At 50.5% G+C, this 12549-nt stretch overlaps 1 protein-coding gene across 2 annotated transcripts in view; it reads left to right on the top strand.

Annotated features, from left to right (window-relative positions):
• LOC114814611 (keratin, type II cytoskeletal 1-like) overlaps nt 1-12549 on the top strand; it is a 34170-nt gene that overhangs the window by 18168 nt on the left and 3453 nt on the right. Inside the window, exons 1-5 of one of the 2 annotated variants that reach the window (XM_029073169.1) lie at nt 9540-10140; nt 11262-11476; nt 11560-11620; nt 12086-12181; nt 12350-12514. In XM_029073169.1, the coding sequence (XP_028929002.1) occupies nt 9568-10140; nt 11262-11476; nt 11560-11620; nt 12086-12181; nt 12350-12514 (1110 nt within the window). In that variant the 5' untranslated portion in view covers nt 9540-9567. Of the gene's footprint in view, nt 1-9539; nt 10141-11261; nt 11477-11559; nt 11621-12085; nt 12182-12349; nt 12515-12549 lie in introns of those variants that run through there. The other variant, XM_029073170.1, reaches the window with a different exon arrangement.

Below are 12549 nucleotides of genomic sequence, written 5' to 3'. Positions count from 1 at the left end.
AAAACCCAGCCTCATTTCCTTGCCCACAACAAGCTTACAGTCTAGAGGGAGAGAGGGGCATTAATATAAATAAATAAAATTACAGATATGTACATATCCTCTCCCAAGTGTTTAGTACAGTGCTCTGCACACGGTATGTGCTCAATAAATGCGATTGATCCTGTACCAGTGCTGCAGGGAATAGTCAGTCGATGATATTTATTGAGTGCTTACTCTGTACAGAGCACTCTACTAAGCCTCTGGGAGTGTACAACAGAGTTAGTAGACACACTTCCTGCCCGTAAGGAGTTTACTATCTAGAAGGGGAGACAAACATTAAAATAAATTACAGATATGTACATAAATGTCGGTGGGGCTGAGGGTCGGTGACTTTCAAGTGCTTAAAGGGGCCAGATCCAAGAGATGCAGCCACTTTGTTCCCCGAGGGGTTATTCCAACCCAGGGTCTACCCCAGGGCAAATGGCGAGGTCCACTGAGAAGAAGGATCCACTCAGATCCACTGAGAAGCAGTGTGGCTCCGTGGAAAGAGCCCGGGCTTGGGAGTCAGAGGTTGTGGGTTTTAATCCCGGCTCCGCCACTAGTCTGCTGGGTGACCTTGGGCAAGTCATTTAACTTCTCTGGGCCTCAGTGACCTCATCTGTAAAAATGGGGATTAAAAAATGTGAACCCCATGTGGGACAATCTGATTACCCTGTATCTCCCCTAGTGCTTAGAACAGTGCTCAGCACATAGTAAACGCTTAACAAATACCATAATTATTATTATTATTATTATGGCAGCCTGGGGGTTTGACAATGAAGCTTGGATTTTTTTAAAAATGGTACTTATTAAGCACTTATTATGTGCCAGGCACTGTTCTAAGACCTGGGGTAGGCACAAGCTACTCAGGTGGGACACAGTACGTGCCCCACTTGGGGCTCACAGTCTTAATCTACATTTTACAGCTAACTGAGGCACAGAGAAGTGAAGTGACTTGCCTCAGGTCACACAGCAGTTAGTGTGTGGTACAGAGTAATTGCTTAACAAATACCATTAAAAAAAAACCCAAACAGGTCCTTCTGACTCCCAGGCCCATTCTCTATCCACTAGGCTATGCTACTTTTCTCTTTCAATCCTTTTCTGCCAGCAGGCTATCCTCCAATGCTGGGCAAAGAATATCATTCTGAAACTAGTGCCGGGAGCCCAGGGCTCCTCCCAGAAAAGTCTACTTGACTTCAACACCAGCAAAACCATCTTTAGGGACTAGAAGTGAATTACTCTACCAGAGTAGACAATAGCGTCGCTTGCTGGGAGTCCCAGACCTTTCTGAACTCCGAAACTCAATTGTATTTATCGAGCACTTAAACTGTGTGCAGAGCTCTGTATTAAGTGCTTGAGAAAGTACAGTATAACAATAATACATTCCCTGCCCACAGTAAGCTTACAGTCTAATGGACTGCCTATCTGCTATGGGTATAATAATAATAATAATGTTGGTATTTGTTAAGCGCTTACTATGTGCAGAGCACTGTTCTAAGCGCTGGGGTAGACACAAGGGAATCAGGTTGTCCCACGTGGGGCTCACACTCTTAATCCCCATTTTACAGATGAGGCAACTGCGGCACAGAGAAGTTAAGCGACTTGCCCAAACTCACACAGCTGACAAGTGGCAGCTTGTGGCACAGTGGCAGAGCTGGGTTTCGAACCCATGATCTCTGACTCCAAAGCCCGTGCTCTTTCCACTGAGTCACGCTGCCTCTCTGGAGTCCAGGATCTTGGGGCAGGAAGGGTCCCTCGGGGGTCATTGAATCCAACCTCCTGCCTCCACCAAGGCCGCATGTCAATCGCTCATTTCCTGAAGACCCAGAGCAGACAGAGAGTCACAAATCCCGGAGCAGAAAATTCTGTAGGTGGCCTTCAATCAATCAGTCAATCAATCAATTATATTTATGAGCATCTACTGTGTACAGAGTACTGTACTAAGTGTTTGGGAAAGTACAATATGACAGAGTTGGTAGACGTGTTCCTTGGCCACAAGAAGCTTACAGTCTAAAGAAGCAGCGTGGCCTAGTGGATAGACAATGGGTTTGGGAATCAGAAGGACCTGGGTTCTAATCTTAGTTCTGCCACTTGTCACCTCTGTGTCCTTGGGCAAATCATTGAACTTCTCTGTGCTTTAGTTACCTCATCTGTAAAATGGGGATTAAGACTGTGAGCCCCATATGATCAGATCAGAAGGGGATTCTTGGAGAGGGGGTCACAGCTGGGGTTGGCATGTTGGCATGTGGGCAAGGGAGAACGGGATGGGGGAATCGAATCAGGGAAGGCTTCATGGAGGAGGTGACTGGGAGCTACCCCTGGGAATCAGTGCTGAGTCCCAACTCTTTCGCCTGCCAGCCCTTACGGGGCGAAACAGATTGAGAACAAAAACAACAACAAGAAAAAAAAAAAAGAGGAAGAAAGCCCCGGAGGGGACCATTGTTTGGCGCGATGGGTATCAGCTGTGAGGTGGCTGAATCGAGAGATTTCGGTTCTCCTTGACAAAGAGCTCGGTGTTGCAAGAAAGCCGCTGCCTTAGCAGAACCAGGGTCCCTCCCTGCTCTGAGGCCTGAGGCGGGAGGCCCAGCCTGCAACCCAGAGCTGACAGAGGGAGGGAAATCGGGGAGAGCCAGCCGACCCGCCCCGACGGCCCAGGAACGGGCCACAGGAGAAGGGGGAAAGGTGGAGGAAGGGGCTGGCTGCTGGGGAAGAGTCCTCTCTCCAGGATGAGACTTCTTCTCCTTTTCTCCTTCTTCACCTCCTATAATAATAATAATGTTGGTATTTGTTAAGCGCTTACTATGTGCCGAGCACTGTTCTAAGCGCTGGGGTAGACATAGGGGAATCAGGTTGTCCCACGTGGGGCTCACAGTCTTAATCCCCATTTTACAGATGAGGGAACTGAGGCACAGAGAAGTGAAGTGACTTGCCCACAGTCACACAGCCAACAAGTGGCAGAGCTGGGATTCGAACTCATGAGCCCTGACTCCAAAGCCCATGCTCTTTCCACTGAGCCATGCTGCTTCTCCTCCTCTCCTCCTTTTCCTTCTCCTCCTTCTCCTTCTCGAGGAGCAGAGCGGCTTAGTAGAAAGAGCCCGGGCTTGGGTGTCAGAGGTCTGTGGGTTCTAATCCTGGCTCTGCCACTTGTCAGCTGGGTGACTTTGGGCAAATCACTTCACTTCTCTGTGCCTCTGTTACCTCATCTGTAAAATGGGCATTAACTGTGAGTCTCACGTGGGACAACCCGATCACCCTGTATCTACCCCAGCGCTTAGAACAGTGCTCTGCACATTGTAAGTGCTTAACAAATACCAACGTTATTAAAACGGGGATTAAAAATGTGACCCCCCCCCCCCCCCCCCCCCCCCGCCTCCGGTGGGACAACCTGATTACCTTGTATCTACCCCAACAGTGCTTGGTGCATAGTAATGGCTTAACAAATACCAACGTTATTATTATTATTATATTCTCCTTCTCTTCTCCTCTTTGTTTTTCTTCTCCTTCCTATATGCCAAGCAACATTCTAAAAGCTAGGTTGGATGCAAAGTTATCAGCTTGTACACAGTCCCTGTCCTGCAAAGAGCTCACAGTCTCGGTCGGAGGGAGTAGGATTTAATCCCCATTTTGCAGAGGAGGAAATTGAGGCCCAGAGCAGTTAAGTGACACGTCCAAGGTCATACAGCAGGCAAATGGTGGAGCCGGGATTAGAACTCAGGTCCTTTGACTCCCAGGTCTGGGGCTGTTTCCACTAGACCACACTGCTTCCCAACATTTTGTGGTCTAGTCTGGGGGTGAGCATCCAGCATAATTGAGGCAAGAATACTGAGTCCTCCATCTTGGATTCTGATCTAAGGTAACCTTGGGGTAATCGCTCACCTTCTCTTAACTGCATAGCCTAGTGGAAAGAGCATGGGCCTGGAAGTCAGAGGACTTGGGTTCTAATCCCGGCTCTGTCACACACCTGCTGTGTGACTTTGAATGTCACTTAACTTCTCTGTGGCTCAGTTTCCTCAGCTGTAAAATGGGGATCCAACATCTGTTCTCCTTCCTGTGTAGACTGTGAGCTCCTTGTGAGATAAGGACTGTGCCCCACCTGGTTAACTTGTATTTACCCTAGTGCTTAAGGACAGTGCCTTGACACAAAGTAAGTGCTTAACTTCTCTGTGCCTCAATTACCTCGTCTGTAAAATGAGAATAAGAGTGTGAGCCCCATGTGAGACAGGGACTGTATCTGACCTTAGAACAGTGCCTGGTGCTTAATAAGCTCTTAACGAATACCATAATAATTATTAAAAATATTATTATAATTATTATTTTTCTCCCACTTTCCCCCACCCTGTCCCAAGCAGAGGAGAATAATATGGATTTCCCAAGGATGTAATGAGATGGGAGCTAGGAAAAGATACAGGAAAGCAAGCTCTGGATGCTGCAACAACAACAACAGCAGCAATAAAAAAAAGTGATATTTGTTAAGGGTTTACTCTATGTGAAGCCCTGGGGCAGATACAAGGTAACCAGAGTCCTTGTCTCACATGAATCTCACAGTTGAAGGTGGCAGGAGAACAGATTCCCATTTTACAGAAGTGAAATTGAGGCCCAGTAAAGTTAAGTGATTTGCCCTAGGTCTCACAGCAGGCAAATAGGCTCTGACCTGGTCCCCCTCCCACTGCGAGCAGTTGGAGGGAAGGGACCCTCTCATTTCCTCCCATCAAGACCCCCGTGCATCTGTGTTTATAAGCAGAACTACTTGTGTCCCCTTTGTGTAGTTGTACATGTAGTTGGGTGTGTCTTCTATGTGCATGCTCGAACATGTATGTACATGACTTTGTGCACATTTGTGTACGTGTCTGTGAGATAAAGTGCACGTGTGTGTGTGTGCGTTTGTGTGTCTCCAGGTGAATGTGCCTGAGAGGTTCTGCCTGCGTGCACGTGTGTGTGGGTTTCAGGATGCCGGTGTGTCTCCAGGTGTGTGTCCCTGTCCTGTGTGTGTGTGTGCATTTTTTTTGTGTGTCTGCAGCCCTTCTAGAGGGTTAGCAGAGGCCCCACCCGGGCCGTGGTTGGTTTTATCAGCGTGGATCAAGGGCTTTCCCAGATGTGGCTTTCCATCTTCCCATCCCAGTGGTTCCCCTCAGTCACCTCCCTCACAGAGAGCCTCTGCTGAGGGGGCGGCTGCAAATGTCATTCTTCACTTGGAGACAGAGCCAATCGGCACTTGAGGAGCCATGCAGACAAGGGTGGGACTGGGCCGTGGATCATGCAAAGCAGCAGATGATATAATTGTGGTTTTAAGCGCTTACTATGTACCAGTCTCTGCACGAAGCGCTGGGGTGGATACAAGCAAATCAAGTTGGACACAATCCCTAGCCCATATAGGGCTCACACTCTCAAGCCCCATTTTCCACATGAGGGAACTGAGGCACGGAGAAGTGAAGTGATTTGCCCAAGGTCACCCAGCGATAGGGCAGGAGAGGCAGTGGGGAGAGGCTGCCTGGGGCATGAGCAGAGCAGGTGAGATGAGGTTACAGGGGACGGCGGGGGAGTGAGGGATGAGGGGAAGATCCAAGAGAAGGCAGATGTGCAGTGGGGGAGGGATTAAAATAGGCCGCAGATATTCACCATCCCCGTCGTCGTCATCATCATCAGTGGCATTTTCTGATCACTTACTATGTGTAGAGCACTGTACTAAGCGGTTGAGAGAATACCATACCGCAAAGCAGGTAGGCACATTTCCTGTTGACAATGAGTTTACGGTCAAGACCGGGGAGACAGACATTAGTACACATAAATAATTTATAATATATAATTTTATATCAATAAATACTGTACAAATAAATGATTTTTTATTATAAATAAATAATTTACAATATATAATACAAACATATGCATCTAAGTGTTGTGGGATTGAGAGTGGGGAGGATATCAAACGCCCAAAGGTCGCAGATCGAAGCGCATAAGTGATAGAGAAGGAAGAGGGAGTTGGGAAAAAGGGGGCTTAATCGGGGAAGGTTTCTTGGACATAATAAGTTGGCATTTGCTAAGCGCTTACTATGTGCCGAGCACTGTTCTAAGCGCTGGGGTAGATACAGGGTAATCAGGTTGTCCCACGTGAGGCTCACAGTCTTAATCCCCATTTTACAGATGAGGTAACTGAGGCACAGAGAAGTTAAGTGACCTTAATAATGCTTTGAAGGGAGGGGAGTGGTGATCTGGCGCATATAGAGGGGGAAGGAGTTCCAGGTTAAGGGAAGGACACGAGAAATGGGTTGGCAGTAAGGTAGATGAGATCAAGCCTAGCGCTAGAGAAGCAATGAGTGGTATTTATTGAACGCTTACTGAGTGCAGAGACCTATCCTAGGCACTTGGGAGAGTCCAATACAACAGAGTTGGCAAACACATTCTCTGCCCATTAGAAACTTGGAGTCTAGAAGGGGAGACAGACATATATCTGCAATTCATTTATTTACATTTAATGTCTGTCTCCCCCTCTAGACGGTAAGCTCATTGTGGGCGGGGAATGTGTATGTTTATTGTTGTTTTGTACTCTCCCAAGCATTTAGTGCAGTGCACACAGTAAGCGCTCAATAAATATGATCGAATGAATGAAAATACATTACAGATATGGACACGGGTGCTGTGGGGCCGAAGGTGGGGTGACTATTAAGTGTCTGGAAGGAGAACACCGGTCCCACAGACGACGCCACGTTCCTCAGAGTTGCGGGAATACTGGCCCCTGGACCTCGGCTCGGAGGTAGGCCGGGGACACAAACTTTTGTGGCTGTGTCATTCTGGTCTTTCCAGATTCCGACTGTCACAGGCTCCGGTTAACGGTGATGGAGCACCGTCTGCCTCCATCCTTCCTTCCTGGAATAGAATTCCTCCTGCCGGGGAAAGGTCTCCCCCTTCCCCGGGGATAACGGAAGAGGATTCAATCCCACCACTCCTATTCATTCTCTGTGCAGCGGGAAGGGAAAGAGCACTTGGCCTACAGCATGAGGGACTCAGGTTAGAGCTAAGGATCAAGCTCCTGCCTGAGTGGGGCTGGAGGTCCTGGACTGGGCAGCTGGGGGAGAAGATGGCAGCTTCTTCCTGACACTCAGTCACTCCCAAATCTCGGACATGGTCAGTCACCTCTCTGGGGGAGTGGCCACTGATCCCTAGAATATTTGGCCCCAGTTAATCAAAAGCATTTATTGACACTTATGGTGCGCGGAGCACTGTACTAAGCGCCCGGAAGAATAAGAAACAATAGTCAGTAAACGCGATCCCTGCCCTTGAAGGAGCTTGCAATCTGGTAGCGTCAAAATAAATTACAGACAGAGAAATGGGAGGATAAAACGATGCATACATAAACGCTGTGAGAATAGAGGTGGGGTGAGTATCACAGTTTTAAGGGGTACAGACCCACATGCATAGGAGACGCAGAAGGGACGGTGAATAGGGTAGGGAAATGAAAGGTTAGTCAGGAAAAGCTTCTTGGAGGAGATAACCATTTTAGTAGGGGTTTGAAGAGGGGAGTGGTGATCGTCACCAGTGGCATTTCATCATCATCAGTGGTATTTATCGAGTGCTCACTAAGTGGAGAGCACTGTACTAAGTATCTGGGAGAGTACAACAGAAGTGGCAGACTCGTTCCCTGCCCACAACAAGGTTAGAGTCAAGAGCGGGAGACAAGTATTAACGTATATAAATAATTTATAGGTTTGTGCGTAGGTGATGTGGTATTACTTTACGGATGCTTAGCTGACTTGGTGAGCAGCCTCCAACAGCTCAGGTAGTGATGGTGTTTATTAGGTAAATGTTTACTACTTATGAAGCTCTTCGTTGAGCACTGGGCTGGAGTCTGGATAAGTAGATCGAACACAGTTCCGGTGACAAGGTCGCCGTGGGGTCTTTGGTGTCCCTCCCAATTCCCCAATCCTCTCCCTGCCTCCTGCATCTCCACCCTGAGACCCCCCCCCCCCCAAATTCTCCCACCCTTCTCTGAGAAGACAAATCCCAAACTCAGGCCAGATCGTTGTGGGCAGGGAATGTGTCTATTATACTACGCGTAGTAGGGTAGACGCGGTTTAGTGGCAAGAGCACGGACTTGGGAGTCGGAGGTCTTGGGTTCTAATCCCGGCTGTGCCATTTGTCAGCTGTGTGACCTGGGGCAAGCCAATTCACTTCTCTGTGCCTCAGTTGCCTCATCTGTAAAATGGGGATGAAGACTTTGAGCCTCAGGTGGGACAACCTGATGACCTTGTATCTCCCCCAGTGCGAAGCAGCGTGGCTCAGTGGAAAGAGCACGGGCTAGGAAATCAGAGGTCATGGGTTCAAATCCCGGCTCTGCCGCTTGTCAGCTGGGTGATTTTGGGCAAGTCACATAACTTCTCTGTACCTCAGTTACCTCATCTGTAAAATGGGGATGAAGACTGTGAGCCCCACGTGGGACAACCTGTTCACTTTATAGCCCCACAGTACTTTGCACATAGTAAGCACTTAACAAATGCCATCATCATTATTATTATTACTTGGCACATAGCCAGCACTTAAGAAATGCCATCGTCAACATTATTATTATTATTGGAGCTGGGGAAGGGGTGGACGTGGCTCAGTGGAAAGACCCCGGACCTGGGAGTCAGAGGTTGTGGGTTTGTATCCCAGCTCTGCCACTTGTCAGCTGTGTGACTGTGGGCAAGTCACTTCACTTCTCTGTGCCTCAGTCATCTCCTCTGTAAAATGGGGATTAACTGTGAGCCTCACGTGGGTCAACCTGATGATCCTGTATCTACCCCAGCGCTTAGAACAGTGCTCTGCACATAGTAAGAGCTTCACAAATACCAAAATTATTACTATTATTATTATCTCGGAGGACACAGACAGCTCTCCGAGATTGACCGCGAGGGAGGTGCTTTGGACAGCGGCCGGCACCGGGGAAAGAGCCTGGGCTTCGGAGTCAGAGGTCATGGGTTCGACTCCCGGCTCTCCCACTTGTCAGCTGTGTGACTGTGGGCAAGTCACTTCACTTCTCCGTGCCTCAGTCACCTCATCTGTAAAATGGGGATTAACTGTGAGCCTCACATGGGACAACCTGATTACCCTGTATCTACCCCAGCGCTTAGAACAGTGCTCTGCACATAGTAAGCGCTTAACAAATACCAACATTATCATTATTATTGTTAGATGGAACCCCGAAGGGACACCAGGAAGTATTTCGGGCCCCCACTGCGCTCCCAGCCAAAGGGAAATTCCCCCGATCTGATTTATCGCCCTGGCAGATCTTGCACGCCAAGCATTTTAGGGAGATGGTTCCGACGGGACGGGCGAGGCGGGCGAGGCGAGCGAGGTGGGCGAGGCGGGGAGTGTCTATTTTGGGGCTAGCAGAGTCGAGATGGCCCCAGGCCTGCCGATCCCTTCCCTTGCTCCAATTCTCGGCCGAGTCCCCCCCGGGTCGCCCAGCCCAGCTCCGCCGCAGTATAAAAGGGACCGGCTCCGAGCCTCTCCTAGAGCAGGATCAGATCCTGCCCTCTCCGATTCCTCGCTTCTGTTCCTCTCCCGCCTCTCGACACCATGATACGCCAGTTCAGCTCCAAATCGAGCTACCAGAGCGGTGGCGGCGGTGGCGGCTTCAGCTCCGGTTCGGCCGGGGTGGGAGGGAGTCGCCGGGTGACCAGTAGTTCCAGCAGCGTGCGCCGTAGCACCGGAGGGAGATACGGAGGCGGTGGTGGCTTCTGCAGGGGAGGAGCCGGTGGCGGCGGAGGTGGCTTCGGCAGCCGGAGCCTCGTCAGCCTCGGGGGAAGCAAAAGCATCTCCATGAGCGTGGCCGCAGGAGGAGGCCACTTCGGTGGCTTCGGAGGCGGTGGCTTCGGAGGAGGTGGCTTCGGAGGCGGTGGCTTCGGAGGCGGTGGCTTCGGAGGAGGTGGCTTCGGAGGCGGCGGATTCGGCGGCAGGGGTGGCTTTGGCGGCCCCGGAGGCGGCTTCGGCCCCGTCTGCCCCCCCGGCGGCATCCAAGAGGTGCAGATCAACCAGAGCCTCCTGCAGCCGCTCAATGTGGAGATCGACCCCGAGATCCAGAAGGTGAAGACGCAGGAGCGCGAGCAGATCAAGACCCTCAACAACAAGTTCGCCACCTTCATCGACAAGGTGGGTGTCCTTGGTCCGGTTCTGCCCCGGGAAAGAGGCGCAGGGATGGACAGGATGACCCTCCCGACCCCGACATAAGGTTGGGGCCCGTGATGTACGGGAGGGAGAGTGTTGGATGCTTTGGCAAGGGAGCAGCTGCTTCTTCCTGAAAATCTCGCAGGATCGGGACACCCTGTCGAATCAAAAGGGCCTGGCTGTGGTAATGTCTACAAGGGTGAAGGGCAGGGCTTAAAGGGTGTCGGGGGAGATGATCACTGTAGACCATCCCATCTCCCCTTTCCCCACCCCCGGCCAGGGCCTTCTTTGGCCAAAATTGTTCGGATAATCTCCACTCGCCCCTTCCCTTTGGCTGTAGAGACACGGCCGCTGAGGTGGGATTCTTAGAGGGAAAAACCTCCATCCACTCAGTCTAGCGAAGCCCATTTCATATTTCTCACCTCCCCAGTGAGTATTCAAATCCAAGCTGATCCCAGGCCCTGAGCAGACTATTCAGCCTTGCAAATAAGAGCCAGTATTTACCAGCCTATTCTTTCCCTTCCGTCCTCCCCTCCCTAAGAGAGTTTCACTAAGGGTTGTGAGTGTTCTCTTCCATCCAAAGAGCATTAATGGTTACTCTCAAAACCCTCCTAAAGAAGCCACCTTCTTCAGGAAGCCTTCCCTGATTAATCCCATTCACAGTTCCGGTCACTCCTTCCTCTCAGCCACCTCAGATCTCAAGGATTTTTCAGTTCATTCATGCATTTTCACGAGCTTATCTTTATCTGCTCTCTTCCCTTTTCCATTTATGCATTTCCACCAGCCTATTATTTACATCCTCTCTTCTCTGTGGCCTATTCCTTAATTTGTGTCTGCTTCTTGCATTAGACGGTAAGCAGCCAGCAGGAAAGGATTGTGTCCCATTTCCTGAATGTTACCAAGGGCTCAGCCCCGCGCTCTGCCCCGAACAGGCACGTAGTACAGTGCTCTGCACACCATAAACGTTCAGTACAATGCTCTGCACCCAGAGGGCACCCAGAAGTCTGCACTTTGATGCTGATTCTGTTCGGTGTACACTCTTTCCCTCCATCCTTCTGCCCTGCCTCCCTTTGCAGTGAACCCGGTGCCGTGTTCTCTGCCTACAGGTGCGGTTCCTGGAGCAGCAGAACAAGGTGCTGGAGACAAAATGGGAGCTGCTGCAGCAGGTAAACACGACAACACGGACCAACAACCTGGATCCCATCTTCGAGGCCTACATCAGCTCCCTGCGCCACCAGATAGACACCATCAAGAGTGACCGCAGCCGGCTGGACTCGGAGCTGAAGAACATGCAGGACTTGGTGGAAGACTACCGAGCCAAGTAAGATAGAGGGCCTGTGTTTTGGTCGGGAGGGGCAGGGGATTCTAAACCACACTCTCACACCAACCTTGGGTCTCACACAGGTACGAGGATGAGATCAACAAGCGCACAGCTGCCGAGAATGAGTTCGTGACGATCAAGAAGGTAGGGGTCACCTCTGCCTACCAGGGACCCGCGAGGGGATTACTATGCAACTTTTGGGGGGTTAAACAGAGTTTTCTGTACTCGCCTCTTCCTCCCCCAACCCAGATTTTCCCTTCTAGCTCCCTGTCCCCCTCCCTTTCATTCTTCCTCCAGGCCCACTCACTTGTCCCTCCCCAAAGCCCCTAACCCCTCTGACTTTGCCCCTAGACCCTAGTCTCTCACCTCCATCTCCCTGCCTCCCTCTACTCTCTGCACCTCCAGTTCACACCTGGGCTGATATCCTAGGGTCCCCCGCGGCAGAGAACATCATTTCATTTCCTTCTAGACTGTAAGCTCATGTGGGCAGGAAACAGGTCTATGAACTCTGTTATAGTGGACAGTTCCAAGCTCTTAGTACAGTGCTCTCTGCACACAGAAAGCACTCAATAAGTATGACTGATTCACTGATTGGTCGCCTTTTTGCAGGATGTGGATGCGGCCTACATGACCAAGGTGGACCTGCAAGCCAAGGTGGACTCCCTGGTGCAGGAGATCAATTTCTACAAAGTCCTGTTTGATGCGGTAAGAGGTGTCTTTCCTCTCTTCCCCTCCTTCAACCCTCTGGCCCACCATCTTCCCTCCCACCAAGAGCATCTACCCCTTCCCAGGCACTTGTAATGGGCCAGGTAGTGACCTGGCACATAGTAGGTGCTTAACAAATACCACATTTATTATTATTATTATTATTAGGAGTTGTCCCAGATGCAGACCCACATCAGCGACACCAATGTCATCCTGTCCATGGACAACAACCGTAGCCTGGACCTGGACAGCATCATCTCCGAGGTCAAGGCCCAGTACGAGGAGATCGCCCAGCGCAGCAAGGCTGAGGCCGAGGCCTTGTACCAGCACAAGGTAAGCGATCCTCCCCTGGGCTGCTCCCTTTCCCT

Source organism: Ornithorhynchus anatinus, chromosome 10 (assembly GCF_004115215.2).
Source record: "Ornithorhynchus anatinus isolate Pmale09 chromosome 10, mOrnAna1.pri.v4, whole genome shotgun sequence".
Taxonomy (NCBI): Eukaryota; Metazoa; Chordata; class Mammalia; order Monotremata; family Ornithorhynchidae; genus Ornithorhynchus; species Ornithorhynchus anatinus.
The sequence above is the reverse complement of the archived record's forward strand: the minus strand, read 5'-3'. Positions and strand labels throughout refer to the sequence as shown.